Genomic DNA, 23,140 nt, shown 5'->3' with positions numbered 1-23,140 from the left:
CAATCAATCAGTGTCATAAATATATTTACAGTCGCTTACTGCATTCCTTTTCTTTTGCTCTCAAGTTTAATCAATTTCTCACAACATTTCCAATATAATCCTTAGCTGGCTGCTTGTCGGCAAACTTTTTGTTTTCGACCATAATCCCTGCTGGTTCAACTTGTCCAACTACTTTTCACTGACGTTTTTCAACTTTATAACTAAGCAGTCACGTAGCCATTTCACATTTTTTAATTATTTTCTCTTTTACGCCACCCGTTTTTTGCTCCAACCCTCAACACACACACACAAAAAAATAAATATGGTAAAAAAAAATTATAAATAATAAAAACTGGGCAAAAATATACAGAAGAAAACGCCAAACTTTTGAGCCCGCGACGGCGGCACTTGAAAAAAAAAGAAAAACATTTTATGAGCGTGCACCGCACAAACTAATAACACTTTTGCCACATCCCCTCGCCGCTCACTCCTTCCGTTGGCCAAGAGGACCACAATCCGCCCTTGTCCCTGGCCAGCGCTTCAAACTTAAACCCGGACTTGAGGTTGAGCCAAGCAGCAATTGCTCAGTTGCCGCTGCTTTTAGTTGTAGCGCCCTTTGACGCTTTATACAAAGTTTTGCATTAAGAAAAGCCAAATGCCCAAAAAGAAAAAAAATGTATAAAGAAAATGCACATAATGAGCGCCCAATTTCTTTTCAAACTGCCCAGAAAACTTTCTATTAGCCAAATAGTTAAAAATATATAATTTTTTGTATGAAAGTTTTCAATTAATTTGGCGTTGGCATTATTAACGACAAGAGCAGCGAACAATGCGGAAAGTCGCCTTAAAGTTGGCATTGTAAATGCAGTTTTGGATCAGTAGATCAATTAAATTTAATTTAACACATTTTTGTTAAAGTTCAAGTTATATTTATAGTAGTAAAATAGTAAATACTAAGTCAGATGATCGTATAATTTAAATTTATATAATATAAATTAAAGTTAAAAGTACATAGAGAATGTTATTTAACGATCTCTAATATCCCAATTTTCTTAAAAGTTGTATATAATGTTTTATAATTTCTCATCCAACTAAACTTAATATTCCGACATCATCGTCTTTAATCTTTTATTTATAATGTGTTACAATTTCACATCTAACTAAACTTAATATTGCGACATCATCATTGTTTATTTATTGTAAGCTAAAATGCCGACTTTACACTAACTAACAGAAGTCATTTATTAACTTAAATTCGTAAATCAATTTGGATGGAATTCATAAGCTGCTTCAGCAGCTTCAAAAACGGTGAATTAAAAATCAAAAGAGTTAAAATGAAATTTGTATTCCGGTTTTAATGCGATCAGCATGAAATTTTCCGCATCGCCAACTGCTGCTCTAGCTGAAATTTAATCCAATTTCTAAATATTTGCCAAAATGTCATGTATTCGCCATGTTGCCCTTATCACCTCCGCACTGCAACGGATAGCCAGAATGTCTGTCTAACTGTCTGTCCGTCTGTCTGTCTGTCCATCTATCCATCCGCCTGTCGGTCGTTGCGTTTCCATTTCCTGTGCACGTTGCAATTGCAAAACTGCATTCGCACACATTAGCATTTGCATTTGGAATGCATGTCCAAGTCTCTTCCTCTGCACCTCTCTCCCTCTCACTCTCTGTCTCTCTATCTCGCTTGCACTATTTATGTATGCGTGTGTGTTGTATATGTTTGCGTATTTGATTGCTGCTGATTGTGACATTACACTTGACATTTACGGCGGCAACTGCTGCCGAGGCAACAGCAACAGCCACATCAACAGCAACAGCAGCAGCAGCCAAGCGAAACTCGCTCTCTGGCAGCTAGCGGCAACATTTATGTTTCCATCTCGCTCTCTTGCCTCTTAAACTGGCCGCCATTTTGGCAATCTCAGCCAATGCGCATGCTCACCATGACAAGCTAGGGGAGAGACTCAAAGAGAGAGAGAGTTAGAGAAAGAGAGAGAGAAGCAGCCGCAACAGTAACAGCAGCAACAATGTCATTTGCATGCCTCACACACACACACACGCACACATACACCGCAATGTGCGTGAGACTCCTACACAGCCCCGCCTCCCCTTTTAACGCCCACTCTTGCCGCAACGTCCATTGCTGCTAAGTGGCACATTTTTATGAGTCTCGACGGGTTTTGGACCAAGTTGATAATTTTCACTGCTTCCTCTTGCCACAGTTGTTGCTGTTGTTGTTGTTGTTATCATTTTGCATGTGCTGCGCATTTAATCAATTTAATGCAAAAATCTCCCTAGCGATTCGCTTGCGCCGCTGAAAGATTGTTATTTATCACGTTGCCTTTTTATTTAATTATGCACTGCCCACACACCCGCCCTCCTCCTCTCTCCCTTCTGCCACCCACACATCCGCTTTGGCTCGCTTCTGCGCTCCTGTTGCTGGTAATTTACTGATTTATGCCTTGCTGACTGATTATTGTGTTCTGCTTAATTGTCATTCCCCAAAGCAGAAAGCGACCCACAAAAAAACAGACAGAAAAAATGGCGAAAGATGAGCAAATGAGAAACGAAGCCAAGATGATTATTAATAATAAGCAGTCAGAAGTCAGAAGCAGGGCCCAAGTGTAGCCAATTTGCTGATTTAGTCAACAGGGAGAAGAAAAAACCTGGCTGTTGACACACTTATCAACACACACACATACATCTCTGTGTGTTGGGTGTTGCTGGGGAAGCTGCACATGAAGCATCATCGCTTGGAACGTGTTCATTTGCAAATTTATTTGTGTGTCGGTAAGTGGCAGTTTGATGCGCAATGTCCTCTTCAAATGCCGCCCCACATGCACATCAAGGGGACTTAGTTGCTCTATATATATGTATATACATATATCTACACAGATACATATAAACATATCTTTGTAGTTGGCCAACTGGCGTTGTTGTTCATATTAAAGCACATCAACGACGACACCAAGAAGTCATTGACTCGTTGAGTTATGCTTACAACGAGCCCTCGCTCGCCTCGCATTGTAGTTGTACTAGACTACACACACTCACACACGCACTCAGACACACACACACACACGTTCACATACATTGAGTCAGCCATACTTTCATACACGACAACGCAGCGCATTCGTGCCTAAAATTATGCTAACATTTCGTCCGTGTGGCGGTCTACGTTTGAGCATTACATGCATACATATGTATGTCTGCAGCTGTGTGAGTGTGCGTGTGTGTGTGTGCGAGTGCGAGTGTGTGCTGCCGCATAGCAGAGAGTCGCTTGCCGAAAGCAGCGCTAGTACGCTAGCATATACACTGCGACAAATTTAAAAAGATTACAAAGTACGCAAAACCACCAAACGAAGTTGACAAAAATACGACTTGCAAATGCCCTGAATTATGTTTTTGACTATTAATGTTACAAGTTATAAAGGGTATTACTACTTTGTGTAATTGTGTTTCGAAATACCAAATACGTAATTTAGTATATTTCAGAATAATTTTAAAAAGATTACAAAATATGTAGAATCAGCAAACGAAGTTACAGAATATATGGATATGCCATATACCACATTCAGTATATTTCAGTATTTGTTGGTATATTTTAAGAATAATGCTCTACTGTATTTTCAGGTATTTCACAGCACTCACGACGTTAACTATTGAATTTTTTTTTGTGAAAAAGAAATTTCGGAATTTTTTATTTTCTGTATTTCCACTAATTCATTGATTAAAAGTATATCGATATACCAAATATCGCCGATAATTTAGTATTTTTGGTAAATTAATTTTGTGTATTTTGAGAATAATTCCGATCTTGTCTTTGAGGCTTAAAAATTCACAAAGTTTAACAACTTATTATATAACAAATTAAATTGAAATTAATGTTTACTGATCTTCTTTACAATATTGCATAATATCTAATTTATGTATTTTCATTAATTCACAAACTATTACACTTAACTCTACATAAGTTGATAAAAATTTTTTTAGACTATCTAAAATCGCCTTTTAATATTCATCAATAAGTAATTTAACTACTTCCATTACTTCATAATCAATTAATCATGAAATATACTAATAATTTTAACTTAACCCTCTAAGCCCCAAGAGTGCCTTGAGGCACTCATTTACATTGCGTTATTGTGGAAAGTGGCATTAGAGGGTTAAGATCACTTAAGAGCATTAAAAGCTTACTCTGTACATAAGTTGATTTAAATTTCTTTAGAATATCTGAAATCGCATTTCGATATTCATCAATAAGTAATTTAAGCACTTCCATTACTTCATAATCAATTAAGCATGAAACATACAAATAATTTGAACTCAAGATCACTTAAGAGCATTACAAGCTTGCTTAATTTTTAAGCGACGTACAGTTAAGAATTTATATTTCTGCACATTCACTTCTGCTTACACTTCTGCATAAACAGTAATTACTATATTTATTTCGCCACATTTTTCGCTCTTATCTCGGTTTTGCCCCACAAAATATCATTCAACTGATCAACTGCCAACTAATTGCGAAACTATGCAGCAAAAGTTTACGAATCAAGAATACACAGTTTATTGATCAACTTGAAACTAATTTCGCAACTATTGCAGCGTACTCTCCCGTCTCGTATTAATCTCAAACGTTGTTGCCCGAGCGAGTTGCTGAGTAATCAAGGGGTCTCTTTGCTAACAGCGTATAAAACGCAAAAACCACTTAAGCAGCGCTCCAAATGAAACTCTAACTGAAATCGAGACGGCAACTGAGACTCGAAAATGTAAAAGGGGAATATAGAAAGTAGCGAGGGGAGCAAGTGAGGAAAGCGAGGGGGCATTGGGGTATATATGCTGCTGCTGCTGCTGTTGCCCGTTTTTGGCGACTTTATATACCGCGCACGTTGTTGTTGCTATTGCTTAATGCGGCATTTTGCGACAAGTGTTGCTGAAACGTAGCTGGCATCGTCATCAGCAGCAGCAGCAACAGCAGCAACACAGAACAGCACGCACACACACACACACACACACATACAAACACAAACACAAATACATTTTCAAACGCGTACACACGCTCTGGCAATTGTACGTAAATTGCGTTGGTGGGCAGCACTGAGTGCCTGCAAAGGGGAGAAGAAAGAGGGCGAAGGAGAGGAGAAAGGGAGAGGAAAAGGGTGTCGACAAGCCGAGTGGGTATTCCCTCATTCACTCAAGCAAAATCCACACTCACACACACACACACACACGTCATGTCAAAAGGAAGCTGCAGATGCCCGACACGGGAGTTAAAGTGAAAGCGTTAAGTATACGTCATGTTACATTCCAGTCCGTCACAAAATTAGGCAGTAATCATGTATGTGTGTATATGTGTGTGCAAGGGGTCTCTTTAGAGCGTGTCGTCCAACCTAGTTTCAACTCAAATTTGAAACAGTTTTGCGTTTGCCGCTCTTCGTTTCCTCTTCTTCGTTTTTTCCTTTTTTTATGTCCTTTGGGTACAGCACACTAACCTGTTGACCTTAATATTTTCTAATCTTACTGCGTAGGCAACACACATGGCAGCTCTCCCTTCCTCTCCTCACTTGCGTCTCCCAATGGATGTGTGCATAGAGTAATTTTAGATAAGCTCAAAACGAAATGAAATGAAATGAAATGAAATGAAAGGCAAGAAAAGGCAATGGAAATGAACGAAGCAAAGGAAGCAAAGCAAAGCAAAAGAAACCAATGTGCTGAAGGCTGCGAACTCTTTTTTGATGTTATTGCTGGCGAACTGGGAGCATCCTTTTGATACTGGCCACGACAGTTGTCATGTGGCAACATGGCCGATAAGCACTTGGGTCTGATTTTATGTGCGAACCGAGACGATCCGATGTGAAGCGATGCGATGCTGCCTCTTACGAGTCCTTAATTAACAACATGGCAAATTCGTTTCGCGCAATTAAAACAATTTAATTATTTGTGCGTGCATAATTGAAATTGCGTTGCACTCCGCCTTCCACACACACACACACACAGATACGCATGTGTGAACCAATCGATAAAGCGGCCAACGCCCAATAAAAGATGATAAAAAAAATAAATAAAAAATATTGAAGCTGCAACAGCAGCAGCAACATCAGTTTGTTGAGAGTTCTATATACGACATAAACAAATATACATACAATAAATAAATTGGAGCAGGCGTAAATGCAAAATACACACACACACACGCATACACACACACATGCATCAGGCTTACTCACACATGTGCAGCTGCAGCGTGTTGCAGTGGCAAACTGTGTGTGCAACAACATGCAGATGCACTGAACAATAAATAAAATGCAGCAAACGCAATGCAAAGATGCATAAGAAAAGAGAGAAGAAGCTGCCGACGTTGTTTGGGCCAAACTTCGAGGGCTGCAAAATAAATTTGTCATGTTGTCCACAAAAACAACCAAAACATATTTATTAACTAACATTTATTAAGCAAGCAATCAAATTCAAAAAGGTCAACTGCCTGTAGCCAATGGGATTTTTGAGAATTTGTGTATTTTGAACTTCAACTGTTTACTTGTAAGAGAAAATATTTTCAACAAATCAAATAAATTCACAGTGTCAAATAGAATTGTTATATCCTTAATTTAACTTAAATACAAATTTAATTTAATTAAATTAAACTGTTGGCTTGGCCAATAAAATATTTTAAATTCAAATATATTCAAAGTGTCAAAAATTTATTTTTAATTTAAAGAAAGTAAAAGTTTGTTTAATTTAAATTAAAAGTGTTTATTTGGACAATAATATATTTAGGTATTTTTACAATTGATATAAATTAACGGCGTCTTTAATTTAACTTAAATAGAATCGGTTAATGCTGCTTTTATAGATTAAGGTGTTTCACAAAATTGACTTCATTCAATCTTCAACAATGTTCAATTTATTTTAAGTGTAAATATTCACATAAACTAACAAGAATATTAAAATTATTTTGTATTAGATCTACACTTTATATAGAATAAAAATATTCAACATATTTTAAATTTTAAATATTTTATAGTATTTTATTGTATAGCTTTTAAATGCACTCTGCAGCCCTGGTTAGCCGCGTAAATGAATAAATATTTTGCAATTTTTTATATGCGCTTTTATTTCATCTCGCTTTTTATGTTTTATTTGACATTGTTGCAGCTGTAGTTGTTGTTGTTGCTTTTGTTGTTACTGTTGTTGTTGATGTTGTTGCATCTCGCATATGAGTAATGTAAACGAACAGACAACGAGGCACACGAAACGGTCGGCGACAAGCAGCAAGCGATTCGAGATTCGAGGTGCGGCACACAATGGGCGACACGGCGTATACGCAACGCAACGCGCAGACACTGCCAATGGACAGAGTGAGTACATAAACCTATATACAAGTACATATGTATGTGTATGCTCTATATGTGTGCGTATGTGTGTGTGTGTCAGTGTGTAAAGCGGATTTCGCAACGGCAACGAGAACGGGAATGACCCACAATGAAAACGGACAGCAGATAGTCTCTATATGGAAACGCACACACACACTCACACAGATGCAAACGATTGCACATGGCCCATAAATATGGCACACACACACACGCAGATCAAGTGCACATATGATGGGCCTATGTATTGCAGTCATGTGATGTGTGTGTATACGAGAATCGTAGTAAAACGCGAGACGCAGGTAAGAGGGAACAGCAACAGCTACAGCAGCAGCTCTGGCTTGACGGCACTTTACAAATTTTCAACTGAAAGCTGCGCTTTGAACAATCAAGCGTGCCACACACACTCACACATGTATAGTGAAAGAGACTCACATAGCAAAGACAATGAAAGCAAAAGAGTAAAGGCAACGCAGCTGTCGAAAGCGTAAATGAAAATGAAAAATTGTGTAGGCGGCAGGCGGCAGGCGGCAGCAGTAGCTAAGCCGAGCAGCCAGCAAATTGAAACACAACAACAACAGCAGCAGCAGAAAGGCCGAGAGCAATTGCTGCCTCAGCTGCCTCAGCTGCACGTTGCATATTTTTGGGGCGTGTTGCATACAGGGCAGGTCCAGTTAATCGGCTGCAACGTACGTATTCAGGTCATCATTATTGATTTGCATTCGCCGCCATCTCGTTGTGCGTATAGAGACATGAATTTTGCGTACGCACAACGCACACACACACATGCAGAGTGTGTGTGTATATATATGAGGTTATACGCATGCACATTTTTGGGGCATTATGTAGTTTGCTGTTGCAGTTGCAGTTGCAGTTGCAACGGCCTCGTTATACTCGTTATGTATGCTGTATATTCTGAGCCCTACTTAGTTGCAGCCACTATTAACTCTGGTCAGGCTCATTACTAGCTCACACACACACACACACACACACACACACATATACACGTACACACAAATGCATTTACTAATCAGCAGACATTATGTAAAGTCAGTGAAGCAATGGGCTGCATGTACAATGCGGCGTATGCGCAACGTGCTTCAACAACGTTGCCAATTTAAGACACTGCAAATTGCTGTTGCCACAAATCACCTGACGAACCCACGTTGTTAACTTCCCTCCCCCCTCTTTGACCCCCCCCCGTGGCTGTAATTCAAAAGACAGCAAACGCAAAACGAAAAAATTAAAACGATATCCATTTTGGCAGGGCAATTTTGTGTCGCCTCGCTCAAGACTTTAATATCGCGAGCGCGAGAGCGAGTCCTGAACACACGCATTGTGCGTTGGCAATTTGCTGACAGGCAGGCAGACAGGACTCTCGACAGTCGACAGTCGACTTGTCTACGGGGAAACTCGTTTAGTTTTCATTTTCATGGCACACGGCAACAGTGCAAATGCGTTTGCTTGGCAATTTTTGCTATTTTCACAGCTGCCGTGGCATAACCTCATACAATTTCTTTTACATTTATTAGAATTTGTGCCAAAGACTTTTCGCTTTGCCTTTTTCGAGGCCGCTCGCCTTGCTCGTCCTCGTCTTGGCTTTCCGGTCGCTAAATTGCTTGCAGCCTCCTTTCAAATGTATGTGTGTATGTAAACAAGGCATCATTCCCCTCTTGCCTTTCTTCTTTTACTTCTTCTTCTCGTCCCTGGCCATGTCTCAGTCGGTGTCTGCAGCCATCCAAGCAGCGCCTGGGACGGGCAGCTGCCGTATGTCTGACGCGTGTTGTTGGGCGTGAGCAGGGCACGAGATGATGCCTCTTGGCTGCTGGATGTTGGATGCTCGGCGTGTTGTATGCCTCAGTGTCGGCGTGTCATAAAAATGTCGACGCTGCCAACGCGCAAAATGACAGCTGCACGATGGGTACAAAAAAAAACAGACTTCAACTTTTTTTCTGCACTTTTTTTGGTGTCAGCAAATAGACAAGACTTTACAAAATTAATATTTAAAAATCAAAACAGTGGTATGACCTTTGAATAAATTCTTCACACTTAACACTTAATTTATTTAAATGAATACTTTCAAGAATTCATAAAACAAAAGATCACAACAAAAATGATCAAGTTTTGAATGAATTTCCCTAAATTTTTTATTTTATTCTAAATAATCGAATATAAATACTAAATTTAATTATACAATAAAGAAAATAATTGTTGCTCAACTAAATATTTTAATTCACAATCTTTCATTTATATAATTTATTTTAGACATTTTAATTCATGCATATTTTAAATAAATAAATGTATTTCACAGAACTAAACATTTTTGGGAAGTATTCTGCTTTAATAATATTATTATTTATTCATTATCAACCAATCATTTCCTAGGCTCCTATTTCTATAAATGCCTACCTTTTAAAAGCCTCTGCAACCTTTTAAAATTATGTTAGTTGACACCGCAACACAATAAGCTATTAGCAGATTAAAGATCATCGTTTCAAACTGCTAAATGCTCAACATTTAAAACGTAGCCAACTAAAAGATACATCTCTTGGCAGCCTTATCTTGTTTTTGGCCAGCAAAATCAACGCTCTTGGCCATTGTACATCATTTTCACCTTTGGCCTCTGGTTTGCTTGTTTATTTTTGCCCTCTGCCTGTTCTGGAATTATTTTGTACACATTTATTTTTCTCGTTTTTTTCTGTATTTTTCTTTCTCTTATTTTTTGTTAGCACCTATTTGCCGGGCTCTGGTTGCTTTTGGCTGAGTTCATGGCTCGGTCGGCATGGGCAACAGCCAGCGCTAAAAAGCTATTGCCCTGATTAGAGACGTTGATAAGCCTCGTCTCAACATCTTGCCATCTATACGTCTCAAGTTGGCCCGTTTAAATTATGCATCAATCTACCTATTGCGGCACTTTTTGCATTAGCGATCATTATCACAGTAGCCAACGGCAGCTGGAAGCTAAAAAACCACCGACATGTTTTCCAGCATGTTCGAGTAGATGTTGCAGCAGTTGCCTGTGGCAACATGGCCTACAGAGCAACAACTTGAAACGCCGTTATGTGCAGTCTGTGGCATTGTTTCGCTAAAACGCAACAATGGCAGCAGTGTGCCCCATGTTGCAACTTGCAAGTTGCAACGTCATGCACTTGAAATTCAAGTCAAGAGCAGCGCGCTGCAATAGCGCAGCTGCCTAAAAGTATGCAACTGTATGTTAAATTTCTCATTTCTTTTTTTGAGGCCAATGTATAATCGGTTGTATTCATTAATACGTAGAATACACGGAGAGTATTTTTAAGATATACTTAATATTCTGTCTTCAATCAATGAAACAATGGCCTATTATTTTCCTAAAAGCTTCAGCTTAAAATAAATTAATCTTGTTTAAAAACTTATGAAATAATACTTATAATAATAGATTAATCAAGTTCGAAAAAATGTGTGTATTTTATGTTTCTTTAAACAAAAACAACAAGTAAGAAAGCTACGGTCGAGTGTACACGACTGTGAGATACCCGCTACCCATTTTAAGTAAAAGCAATGAATTTTGCGGTATTATTCTCAAAATATACCGAATATACTGCAAAATATTAAAAATATACCAAATGATATATGTGGTATATCGGTGTAGTGCCGCATTCAAAATATACCATAGACGGCACAATATACCAGATTGTCAGCCGAAGCAACTAAGAGCCCTAGTAAGTGGGCATTTTTGCCCATACAAAAGTATTTCTTTAATAACATCCAAAATTTTTATCTGATCGCAACCAAATTCTCAGGAATCATAACTACTACAGTCATTATTGTATATACCAAAATTCGCAACTCTAGCTTTTAAATTATGATTGTTACACGATTTTTTTGATTTGCGGGGGCGGAAGTAGGCGTGGCAAAAATTTGAAACAAACTTGATCTGCGTGCAAACATAACAAATGCTGTCGTAAAAAAATTATAGCTCTATCTCTTATAGTCTCTGAGATCTAGGTGTTCATACGGACAGACGGACAGACACACAGACGGACAGGCGGACATGGCTAGATCGTCTCGGCTGTTGACGCTGATCAAGAATATATATACTTTATAGGGTCGGAGATGCCTCCTTCTACCTGTTACATACATTTCCTGCCGGCACAAAGTTATAATACCCTTCTACCCTATGGGTAGCGGGTATAAAAATCGTGAACATCGAAATCATTTTTTTGAACTGCATTTATTTTGAAATATAACACACTTGAAGAAATACTTTACCGTCACACAACAACTAAACTGACACTTTTAAGCACAGACATAAAATTTTACCAAATGCATCATGCCTGGCTCCATTTTTGTTGTGAAGCATATTTTATATGTATAAGTTCACATCTCATTAACAAGTTGTTCCAGCTGCGAGCACGAAGAGAATTGATGCGTCGACTTCAAAATACCCTAAATTGTGAAATAAATATTTGAAAATCTATCCGACACTTAGATCTTGTCGCTATTATTTTTTTTTTATAAAGATAGTAGAAAATGCACCTAATAAAAAATCAATACCTTCAAAAAGCTTATTGTTTACATTTAAAATATGTAAGACTTTTCTGTCAATTTGAATAAAATTGATTTGCAATGGTTAAGGAATACCGCTTATACAAATTGTGTGTGTTGGGTATAAACTTCAGCATTTTAGCTCGCTTTTCAATCAGTCAGTCAAAACAAACAAATTTTTTTTGTATGAATTATATGATGTTGGAAATATAGTACAATAGTATTACATTTGAAAATTAAAATATTAATGCTTTATAAGTTTTGTTACCCTTCTACTACTTTAAAGGGTATATTACGCAAATGGAATTTGAGTTCCTCGGAAATTTACAATTTTTGTTGAATTTGTTAAAAGTTTGGTTTTTTATTATATTCAAGGTATGTATTTTCAAAAAAATCAATGTTTGTGACCGGTCTATAAATGTGTAGCTCATAAAACGTAGTGGTAATTCAGTGTATTAACAACTAGCCCGGATTAGCGTACACCTGTCTTTCGTGGAGTAGAACTTAATTTATTCAACTGGATTCAGTCTAACTCCTTTATTAGCCGAAAGTGTGAATCAGTGGCGTCCAAAATGTGTAATATCAACTGCTATTATCTGCTAGCCTTGAAACTATGGTACTTTTTAAACACAGTGTTAGTACCAAAAAGGGATCTTTTTTTAGTATCAGAAGTCATCCCATTTTTTTCCATCATCCCATCATTTTTTAGATAAAGTTTATATATGAAATATGTTAATTGAAGTTCAAATAAAATAAAAGTACAACAAAATTTTAAATTTAAAAAAAAAATTTTTAAATAAAAAAAAAATAAAATAGAAAATAAAAAAAAAATTTTTTAACTTAAAAAATTCTATGATTTTTTTCTGATCAGTGAAAAAAAACCGACTGAAGATATCTATTTTAGTTTATAAGTTATTAATTAAATGCCGCTAGCGGGACCAAATCGCCCACTGTGGACCGGCAAGAAGTATGGCCCAATAAAGCCATACGAAATATAATATTAGGCAGGGAAATATTGTAAAAAAAAAAATTTTTTTTTTGAGCATTAAAACAAATGCAATAAGTAAATATAGCGAGGAAGAAAATTTCGATTACACAAGTAGAATACACTTAAACACAATGGGTCTAATCGACACAAAGACAGTGGATTCCACTGCAAACGTTATAAATAAAGTAGAGTCAAGTTCGATTGACTCAACGTTTACAAATATTCTTTTGATAATAATCGTTGTAATCTTATCTGCCAATTTGTTTTTCATATTGTATAAACTACATAATAGATGCCTGAAGAAAAAGTACATGAGCCAGGCAAATGATTCAGCTGCTCGTATAATCAGCATGGTACTTATCTAATCTCACAGAATATTTAGCGAAATGGCTATTTTGAACACATCGTTCTGTGTTTTTCGATTCGCGGGTAAAAATTGCAGTGACTCGACTATTCCGTTTTATAATCGATTAATGGTTAAAAAATCGAAAGTGTAAATATTGTAAATACTAGATTTAAATATAGCATAAGGTAACATTAAGAATTAATCGATTAAATATCTATCGAGTTAGAAGCCCGATCGATAGGTGTATTGGTCGAGCACGAGACGAAAGTGCGATCACTATGTAAAAGAACTTAAACGGGAGAACAAGTTGTGAAATAAACTGAAATAAAGAAATATAAGAAAAACTGACAATTATAAAAAAAAAAAATTTTTTTTTTGAGCATTAAAACAAATGCAATAAGTAAATATAGCGAGGAAGAAAATTTCGATTACACAAGTAGAATACACTTAAACACAATGGGTCTAATCGACACAAAGACAGTGGACTCCACTGCAAACGTTATAAATAAAGTAGAGTCAAGTTCGATTGACTTAACGTTTACAAATATTCTTTTGTAATCTTATCTGCCAATTTGTTTTTCCAATTGTATAAACTACATAATAGATGCCTGAAAAAAAAGTACATGCGTCAGGCAAATGATTTAGCTGCTCGTATAATCAGCATGGTACTTATCTAATCTCACAGAATATTTAGCGAAATGGTTATTTTGAACACATCGTTCTGTGTTTTTCGATTCGCGGGTAAAAATTGCAGTGAAAGTGCGATAACTATGTAGAGAACAATGAGAAAAAGAACAAGTTGTGAAATAAAACCGAAATAAAAAAATTAAAAATCTAATAATTACAAAATTATTGTGTATCGTATGATAAAATTCGCAATCTTGAATTATTTGTGTTATGCAATATAGATCAGTTTGTATTGAAATAGACAGAGTGTCTTTAAAAATTAACAAGAAAAGAAATTCAAGTTTCGGTAAACTGTTTTTTCTGTATAACACATAACGTTCTCTTTAAGCATGACGCGTAACATAGATTGGAATGAATTGATTGTCGACAATAAGGTATAATACAATTTTTATTTGCATATTATACAAAATTTAATTCGATTCAACTTTCTCAGTGTATTGGATCAGGTACTTTCGGTGATGTATACAAGGCGACATGGAACTCAAATAATGGTCCAATAACTGTCGTGATTAAACAATTTTATCGTAACTCAACTGACGACAAAAATAAAAAAGAAGTCGACATGCTATCGCTGGTGAATCATGATAATATTGTAAAGTTAATAGGTACTACAAAAGATGAGAAAGAAAGAACGGCCATTGTAATGGAATACGCAGAGTGTGGCTCTCTTCATAGCTTACTGCACAATGAGGAAAATAAGAACATCATTTTACCACATTCACTGCGTATTAGCTGGATGCTGCAATGTGCGGAGGTAACTAAATAAATGAATAATCAAATTGGTTTTCTACAAGTTTATCTCATTTTAAGGCCATTAAATACCTTCATGAACTCAGTCCGACAATTCTTCATCGTGATCTAAAACCAAGAAATCTATTGCTTTTCAATAATTATCGAACATTGAAAATATGTGATTTTGGCTCAGTTAAGGAGCTGGAAACCATTATGTCTTATGCTGGTACTGTTTGTTATATGGCACCAGAAGTACGTACTCTATGAAGTTTAAAAATTATTATAATTATTTAAATTATACATACTAAGGTCGCTAGCACCAAATCATACACCGAAAAATGTGACGTATATAGTTTTGGTATTACATTTTGGGAAGTAATGTCAAGAAAGAAACCATTCTACCACTTAGGAGTATGTGAAGAAGTGGCCATTCTATTTTCAGCTGCCACAAAAGGTTAGAGTATACCTAACATACTCAACTGCTTCTAATATTCTTAATTTTGTAGGAACTCGACCACAATTAGATGACATCCGGAATATTCCAGAATACGAGCAGATAATAGAACTTATAGTACTCTGTTGGAATGGAGATGCAGAGAAACGACCGACAATGCAAGAAATAATAAGTAATATTAGTAATTTGTACCCAATTATGGATGTGGAAGAGCCTAACTTAAGTCTGAAAATACCAGTCAAAAATGAAGTTAACAGATTGATTGATGAAGATATGAATGCAATTCAGAAAAATGAATGGACAAATATTACTTTAGAAAAGGTATTTACAATATATAATATTATTATATAAATAATGACAATCTATTTGTACAAATTTCAAAAAGCTCATTTCTTATGGTATCTTTGGAGATGTATATAAGGCTCTCTGGAAAACTGAGAAGGGACCAAAGATAATTGCAGTTAAAAGATATAGATATCATTATTCGATCACCTCAGAAAAATTAAAAAAAATTCATAGTTTACAACAAAAGCATGAGCATATTCAACAATTATATTGTCTATCCTTTGATGACAATAATCAACCTATCGAACTTATGGAGTATGCCGATTGCGGAACTCTCTATAGTGCTGTGCATAATCGTACAGTGAATATTGTTAATAATGCATATGAAATGTTTTCTTTAATGTGGATGTTTCATTGCGCGAAGGTAAATTTCGGATGTATTATTTTTGAATCCATTATTAATATTTTCCTTGAATTTATAGGGTCTCAAATTTCTGCATGATCAAAACGTTATTCATCGGGATATAACTACAAGGAATCTGCTTCTTTTTAACAATTATCAAACCCTAAAGATTTCACTATCTGAAACAGTGAGGACAGAGGGTACATCAATAACAAAAATGGTTGGAAATTTAATATATATGGCTCCAGAAGTTTGTATTTAAAAAAAAATTGTTTTTACCGAAATTAGTGATATGTTTATAAATTAATATAGATTATGAAAGACATGCAATACACCAAAAAGTGCGATATCTATAGCTTCGGGATAATTCTGTGGGAGGTGATGTCACGAAAGAAACCATTCTACCACTTAGAATTAAGTGAAGAAGTGGCCATTCCATTTTTTGCTGCCACAAAAGGTTAGAGTGTACCTAACATACTCAACTGCTTCTAATATTCTTAATTTTGTAGGAGCTCGACCACATTTAGATGACATCCGGAATATTCCAGAATACGAGCAGATAATAGAACTTATAGTACTCTGTTGGAATGGAGATGCAGAGAAACGACCGACAATGCAAGAAATAATAAGTAATATTAGTAATTTGTACCCAATTATGGATGTGGAAGAGCCTAACTTAAGTCTGAAAATACCAGTCAAAAATGAAGTTAACAGATTGATTGATGAAGATATGAATGCAATTCAGAAAAATGAATGGACAAATATTACTTTAGAAAAGGTATTTACAATATATAATATTATTATATAAATAATGACAATCTATTTGTACAAATTTCAAAAAGCTCATTTCTTATGGTGCCTTTGGAGATGTATATAAGGCTCTCTGGAAAACTGAGAAGGGACCAAAGATAATTGCAGTTAAAAGATATAGACCTCATTATTCGATCAAAGAACAATTAATAAAAATTCATAGTTTACAACTAAAGCATGAGCATATTCAAAAATTATATTGTCTATCCTTTGATCACAATAAGCGACCTATCGAACTTATGGAGTATCCCGATTGCGGAACTCTCTATAGTGCTGTGCATGATCGTACAGTGAATATTTGTAATAATGCATATGAAATGTTTTCTTTAATGTGGATGTTGCATTGCGCGAAGGTAAATTTCGGATGTATTATTTTTGAATCCATTATTAATATTTTCCTTGAATTTATAGGGTCTCAAGTTTCTGCATGAACAAAAGATTGTTCATCGGGAAATAACTACAAGGAATCTGTTTCTTTTTAACAATTATCAAACCCTAAAGATTTCACTATCTGAAGCAGTGATGACAGAGGGTGCATCAATAATGCTTGGAAATTTTATATATATGGCTCCAGAAGTTTGTATTTAAAAAAAAATTGTTTTTACCGAAATTAGTGATATGTTTATAAATTAATATAGATTATGGGAGGGATGCAATACACCAAAAAGTGCGATATCTATAGATTCGGGATAATGCTGTGGGAGGTGATGTCACGAAAGAAACCGTTCAACGATAAGGAATCGCTACCTCTACTTTTTGGAATTATAAAAGGTGCAAGAAGGTTAAAATGCTTTTGAAATATAATTAAGAGTCTAACAAATTGTTTCTCTGCAGGTCTTCGTCCAAATGTAAATGATGTCGTCGATATTCACAATTCGGATGATATAAAAATTTTGATTACAAAATGCTGGGATGCGAATCCACGGAATAGACCTTCTATAAAGGAAGTACTCGCAATTATGGAAAAATATTCTTTTTATTAAGAGAACGGCAACCAAATTTTGAATATTATGAAAAAGATTATTACAATCTGCACGTTTATTTAAAATTATGTTATTATGCATATAATTCATTAATTCATTTTTCAATTCACGTTCTTATAGTTTTTGGTTATAATTTATAAAAATATAATAAGAAAGTTGCAAAGATAGTTCTCAAAAGTCTTTATTTGTTTAATTTGTTCACATTTTGATCGTTTTTCAAGGTTTCAATATCGATTTTAGAACATTTCTTCTCTGTTGAAAACCTATTAATTGTATAATACTACAACAATCAATAGCAACGAAATAAAAAAAAAACCTCTTCTCATTTACTCGCAACAGATTTACATCGTTCGAGTTTCTGATGTTTAACCAAGTAATCAATATAGTTCAATTGTTATTATTCAATTATTATTGGTAGTACTACCTAAAGCGATGAAATAATCTTTAAGAAGAATTAAAACACTTGGAGCTACGGCAAGAGTAATTACTTGCTACTTGGTCACATTGTTTTGGAATGCTGTATTTTAATTATTAGGTACGAAACTTATCAGTTGACTTCAATTGTTTGGATGAAAAAGAACTCAAGTGCGCATATTAAGAAAATTATAACCACAAGAACTTAAAACTTCTGCGTCAATACTCTAAAAATATAACCCCTAGAAATTCAGCAATACCAAGCAAAATCACGTCATTTGAAATTCGCCAACCTTTGCTATTATACTTAACATACGCGTTTAATATGACACATAAAATAGATTGGAATGAATTGAGTTTTTAAAACGAGGTTGGATTAAATTGAAATTAGCGGAAATAATGTTATTAAAATATAATCAAACAGATTCTCGGATGGGGTAGTCAAAAGATGGCCCACAGAAAATCGTGATTAAAAGATTTGGACCCTTTGTGAAAGACTCCGCAATTGAAAAAGAATTCGGTCTGTTATCGTTAGCCAACCATGTCATGGAATACGCAGACTGCGGTTCTCTCCATAACGTTTTGTATCAAGAAATATGCCATATGAGACGTATTCACTGAATGCTTCAACGTGCCAAAGTAAATTAATAAATACATAATGTAATACCTTTCTCACTCGTTAATCTAACTCATAGGGTATTGAATACATTCATGAATTTAGTCCGCAAATTCTTCATCTAAAACCACAAAATCTACTAATTTGCAATCAATTTTCGACATTGAAAATTTGCGATTTTGGTACAGCTAAAGAGTTGGATACCAAGATGTCAAATATTGTACTAATTCCGATTTCACAAAATAAGGTCAGTATAGAAAATTCCTACACTAAGAAATGCGATGTTTATAGTTTCGGCATCACATTTTGGGAAGTAATGTCAAAAAAAGAAGCCATTTTACCACTTGGGAAAAACTGTGAACTTTAATATTCAAAAGAACGCCATAGAACGTAATTTTTAAAATGCTGTAAATATTCATTTACTTACCATTATTGTTTTTGTAGGCGATCCACTCATAATTGTAATTCAAAATATCCACAAATCTGATCAGATAATAAAACTTATAGAACAGTGTTGGGATGAAGATTCTAAGCAAAGACCAGCTATGCAAGAAGTTATAAGAAATATTGAATTTTGTTATTCCAAGGACGAAGATAAACACTTTATAGATTTGAGATTCTTCTTTAAAAAGCGTGAAGAAGCTTGAAGAATATAATGTCTGTTGTGTAGACATGGATGAAGATGGTTATTCTATCGATTATGAAGTCGGATGTTTACCTTATGAGTTTCGATTTAAGCCTCAACCAACTGTCAAAATTAACTGGATCAATATTTCAATTAATGAGCTATTAACATATACACAGAAAAATAATTCTAGTATAAAATTAAGAAAAAAATAAATCGAAAATGAAAATTTTAAGTCTCCTCTTAAGAATGCTTATAAACTATAAGTTTTATTTCTGTTTAATGTTTATGTACATATGTATATAAATGCGATGTTTCGTATATGTATATAAATAAAGCGCCAATTACTTAAATATTTTTATATAATAATAGTACATTAGCTCTGGAACCTTCAGCGACGTATTTAAAGCAATTTGGAGAACTAAATGCAAGAAGAAGATAATCGCAGTTAAAACATATAGACATATAAACAGTTAAACTTTTAACAAAACTATTTATGTTACGATCTTGCCATGAAAATATATTGACATATTATGGCATAACAACAAATACTGATGGCAGAACTTGTCTACTCTCAGAATATGCTAATTGTGGAACTCTCTATATTGCTCTTCATTTATGTGACTCTTCATATTGCAAATGCATTAACGTGGTTGCTTCAATTGGCCAAGGTAAATTTCATTTATTATCTTTTAATCGTGTAATAAAGTATTCTCGTTGCAAGTGTAAAATGTCGAAATTATGCATCAACAAAACATTCTTCATGGCGATCTTAAACCAAAGAAACTGCTTCTTTTAAACAATTATCAGACTCTAAAGATTTACATAAAATTATATATACTTACGTATATTTCTGGATCGATATAAACATATGTCCCAATACCTTCCGTATTAACCGTTGCAAGTTCTTTAATTGTGCCAAAATCACATATTTTCACCGTACGATATTTGTTGCAAAGCAAAAGGTTCTTAGACTTAAGATCCCGATGGACTTTTTTTGGTCATGTAAGTATTCCATGCCCTAAGAGCAATCGAATTCTGAATACGGATCAGATTTTAAAGTCAATTCAGCTTACCTTTGCTATCTGGCTCATCCAATTAAGCTTTCCATCTAGTGTTATTTTTATATTCGATTCATGCAAGCAGCTGTAGAGTGAACCACAATCGGCGAACTCAAAAAGCATGCAAATTCTATTTTCGGAATCTTTTGTTACTCCATAAAAAGTGATAATATTCGGATGATTGAGAACTTTTATGTTTTTAATTTCATTTAAAATTGCTTTTTCATTATTTCCTGCATCGTTTATGACGCCACGACGCGATTAACAACAATCGCTTTGTTTTCAGTTCTCCAATGTGCTTTGTAAACATCACCACCGTCTATCTATAATGAGCAATAAACAGCATGAATGATAAATTATCAAAATGACTATAAAACTTACAAAATTACCCAATTGAAGATTGCCGTACTCCACATTAAAATCAATGTTTTCCATTATTGATTGTCACAATATTAAATCTTACTAATTCTTTTAATGAATTTAAGCTGATAAGAAAACATCGATAATTCGTCATCACAATGATGGGATTATTAAAGACATTCACACAATATTTTTAAAGCGATGAACTCAATTGCATAAATCAGTTGCATACTTTTAAGCAAAAGTAAAATCATTCATAGTTTAAAGACACTTATTCAAAAAAAAAACTGTTTAGATTGCTTATTCACTTTGAAGAGATAATTAAAAATGAAAATCAACGATTTTGTCAATAAATTACAAAGCCCTGAAGAGCGCTAATGTTTAATCGAAATTTCTAATATATGTGTGAATAATATATGTAGAAGAATTATTCATATCATTGTTTTCCATTTTGATTTTTAAGCTTTTGTAAAAGCGTAGCGAGTCGCCAATGTCTCCTTTTTCGTCTTCTTCTTTACTGACGCTTCGAGAACAATCGCGCCACGCTCAGCCCGTATAGCCGTCCCGCTCGGACCTCGGCTTCACCAATCAACCATCGTTTTTCTTCATATTTTTATTTAGCACTAACAATGTTCTTAACATTTACATTACTAATCTAATTATGCTAATTTAACAGTCATGGGAATTCAAATTTTTTTTTTTAACTGTCTGCTCCACGACATATATAATATACAATTGCAATGTTTGTCTTGATTTTTCTGTATTTGTTATTGCTCGAAAGTAATGCTAGCAAAACAAAATGTGCTTGAGTTGTTTGCAAATGCAATTACACACATGTTTATCAATAACAGCACCTTGACAATGCGAATTCAAGTTCTCTCAACTCAAGTCAAATGCCAAAAGCATTTTATACTCGAATTTGATTTATTTTATTTATGGCATTCAAATGAAAAACAAATGCAAGTGCAATTAAGTGTATACACAACACTTTTTTTAATGCCAACTATTGGTGCAAAATTTCCAAAATTAATACTTGCAAAGCTTTACGAGCTCTGTGAAACTAAAAACCCCGCAAGCCAAAAACTATTTCAAATAAATTACGAACGCAAAGATTTTTTCTGGTTATAAATACTATTTGTTTATTTATTTAAATATTTTGTAGAGCTAATAAACATGATAAATATAATCTCATAGCTATTTGCATCTCTTTCTTTCTACGCTCGCACAGCCAACGAAACTCTTCTATGCTGCGCATTCGTGTGCGAGCGAGAACGCGAACGTCCATGGGAACGCCCCCCTGGAATGACCGCGAGAGCGGCCACGAGAGTGAGAGCGATCGCGCTTTCTGTCTGCACCTCGTCGAGACAGTCGCTCTCGCTCAACTACAGAGCTTCTCCTCACAACCAAAAGCTCGTCATCAGAAGAATCGGAACCTTCAAGACAACGACAGCGATCTCGTGTTGAGCTTCGCTTCTCTGACTCTAATTGCTGCAAAATATCTGTTATCATAGATTGAGCTTTATTTGCTTGATCAATTAGTTTGACCAACAAATCTGTCTTATCATTTGACATTTTAATTTTATGGTGATAACACTGAAAACTTTATAAAACTTAAAGAACTTACTAACACTTCTGTATTGCTACTGTTACTGTATTGCTGCAATGCTCACTGCGAACTGAATGAAAAGCTCAGCTGGGCCGCAGCTTTTATACGCGTTTGGTAAACGTTTACAGACGTTTTAGCTTATCAAACGTTTGCAGAACGTTTGAAAACGTTTTCTCTTATCTTTCGTTCATTTTGTATGTGCGATAAACGTTAATCACAATAATGCTGACTCATATAGAAATGTTTGTATCGCATTCAATGTAGCGTCAATTTATTTAGCACCCGTCAAAAATCGTGCCAATTGGCATGACAATCCAAAAATTTCAACAACATGTTGAAGCTTTGCGAATGTCGGTGGAAATCCACCGTGAAGCTGAAGAGAAAAAAAGGAAAAATCAAATATTCGCTCGCTAAACAGCATCAGAAAGCAAAGAAAAGTGTAGGATAGCAGAATGCAATTGAATTACCGAGGGGTATATTGACTGCCTTGTACCCTGCAATAAATAATAGTATTTTTAATATATGGTATATGAAATGTAACTACATTAAAATTTATCCAAGCAAGATAATTTTGAACTCTCATCATAGGACTAAATAAATTTAAATAAATAAATGAATCAAGAATAAAGAATAATTCGTAATTATTGATAAAATGAAATAATAGTCAAAGAGTATAAAACTTCTTCCCTTAAAATATAAGTGTGTTGCAAATTGGAATTATAGTTTTAACCATCATCTTGAACATGTCAATGTTAATATACCCCACTGTCAAAATTGATTAGAGAGTGTAACGAGAAATCGCGACTATCGCGCACACAAACAGCATAAGAATGAATCCCACGCAGGGCGGGCGGAAGAGAAGAGAAGATGCTTCAAGTTAGTTTTGCCATGAAATCC

General features: G+C 35.0%; 1 protein-coding gene and 1 long non-coding RNA gene across 6 annotated transcripts; one reads left to right on the top strand and one right to left on the bottom strand.

Moving 5' to 3' along the window:
* The first annotated feature begins 12,171 nt into the window (after positions 1 to 12,171).
* On the top strand, positions 12,172 to 19,452 carry LOC133843557 (dual specificity protein kinase pyk3-like). 5 transcript variants are annotated; one of them, XM_062277163.1, is made up of 14 exons: positions 12,172 to 12,248; positions 14,223 to 14,268; positions 14,328 to 14,648; positions 14,705 to 14,878; positions 14,936 to 15,080; positions 15,133 to 15,401; positions 15,466 to 15,789; positions 15,848 to 16,018; positions 16,081 to 16,225; positions 16,278 to 16,546; positions 16,611 to 16,931; positions 16,990 to 17,154; positions 17,217 to 17,349; positions 17,413 to 19,440. In XM_062277163.1, the coding sequence occupies exons 2-14, from the start codon at positions 14,224 to 14,226 to the stop codon at positions 17,559 to 17,561; spliced, it is 2,631 nt and encodes an 876-aa protein (XP_062133147.1). In that variant the 5' UTR covers positions 12,172 to 12,248; position 14,223; the 3' UTR covers positions 17,562 to 19,440. The 5 variants fall into 5 exon arrangements, with proteins under 5 accessions (XP_062133147.1, XP_062133146.1, XP_062133149.1 ...); XM_062277161.1 differs by lacking the exon at positions 12,172 to 12,248 and adding an exon at positions 13,320 to 13,354 and having other exon boundaries at positions 17,413 to 19,441; XM_062277162.1 differs by lacking the exon at positions 14,223 to 14,268 and having other exon boundaries at positions 12,178 to 12,248.
* A 617-nt stretch (positions 19,453 to 20,069) lies between these two features.
* LOC133843597 (uncharacterized) lies at positions 20,070 to 20,913 on the bottom strand. The gene is made up of 3 exons (XR_009894526.1): positions 20,659 to 20,913; positions 20,293 to 20,600; positions 20,070 to 20,237 (listed from the first exon to the last, which is right to left on the bottom strand). It is a non-coding gene; the product is annotated as an uncharacterized LOC133843597 (long non-coding RNA).
* Positions 20,914 to 23,140: the final 2,227 nt, after the last annotated feature.

The sequence above is a fragment of the Drosophila sulfurigaster genome, chromosome 3 (assembly GCF_023558435.1).
Source record: "Drosophila sulfurigaster albostrigata strain 15112-1811.04 chromosome 3, ASM2355843v2, whole genome shotgun sequence".
In the NCBI taxonomy this organism is placed as follows: domain Eukaryota; kingdom Metazoa; phylum Arthropoda; class Insecta; order Diptera; family Drosophilidae; genus Drosophila; species Drosophila sulfurigaster.
This window is presented reverse-complemented; position numbering and strand designations above follow the sequence as displayed.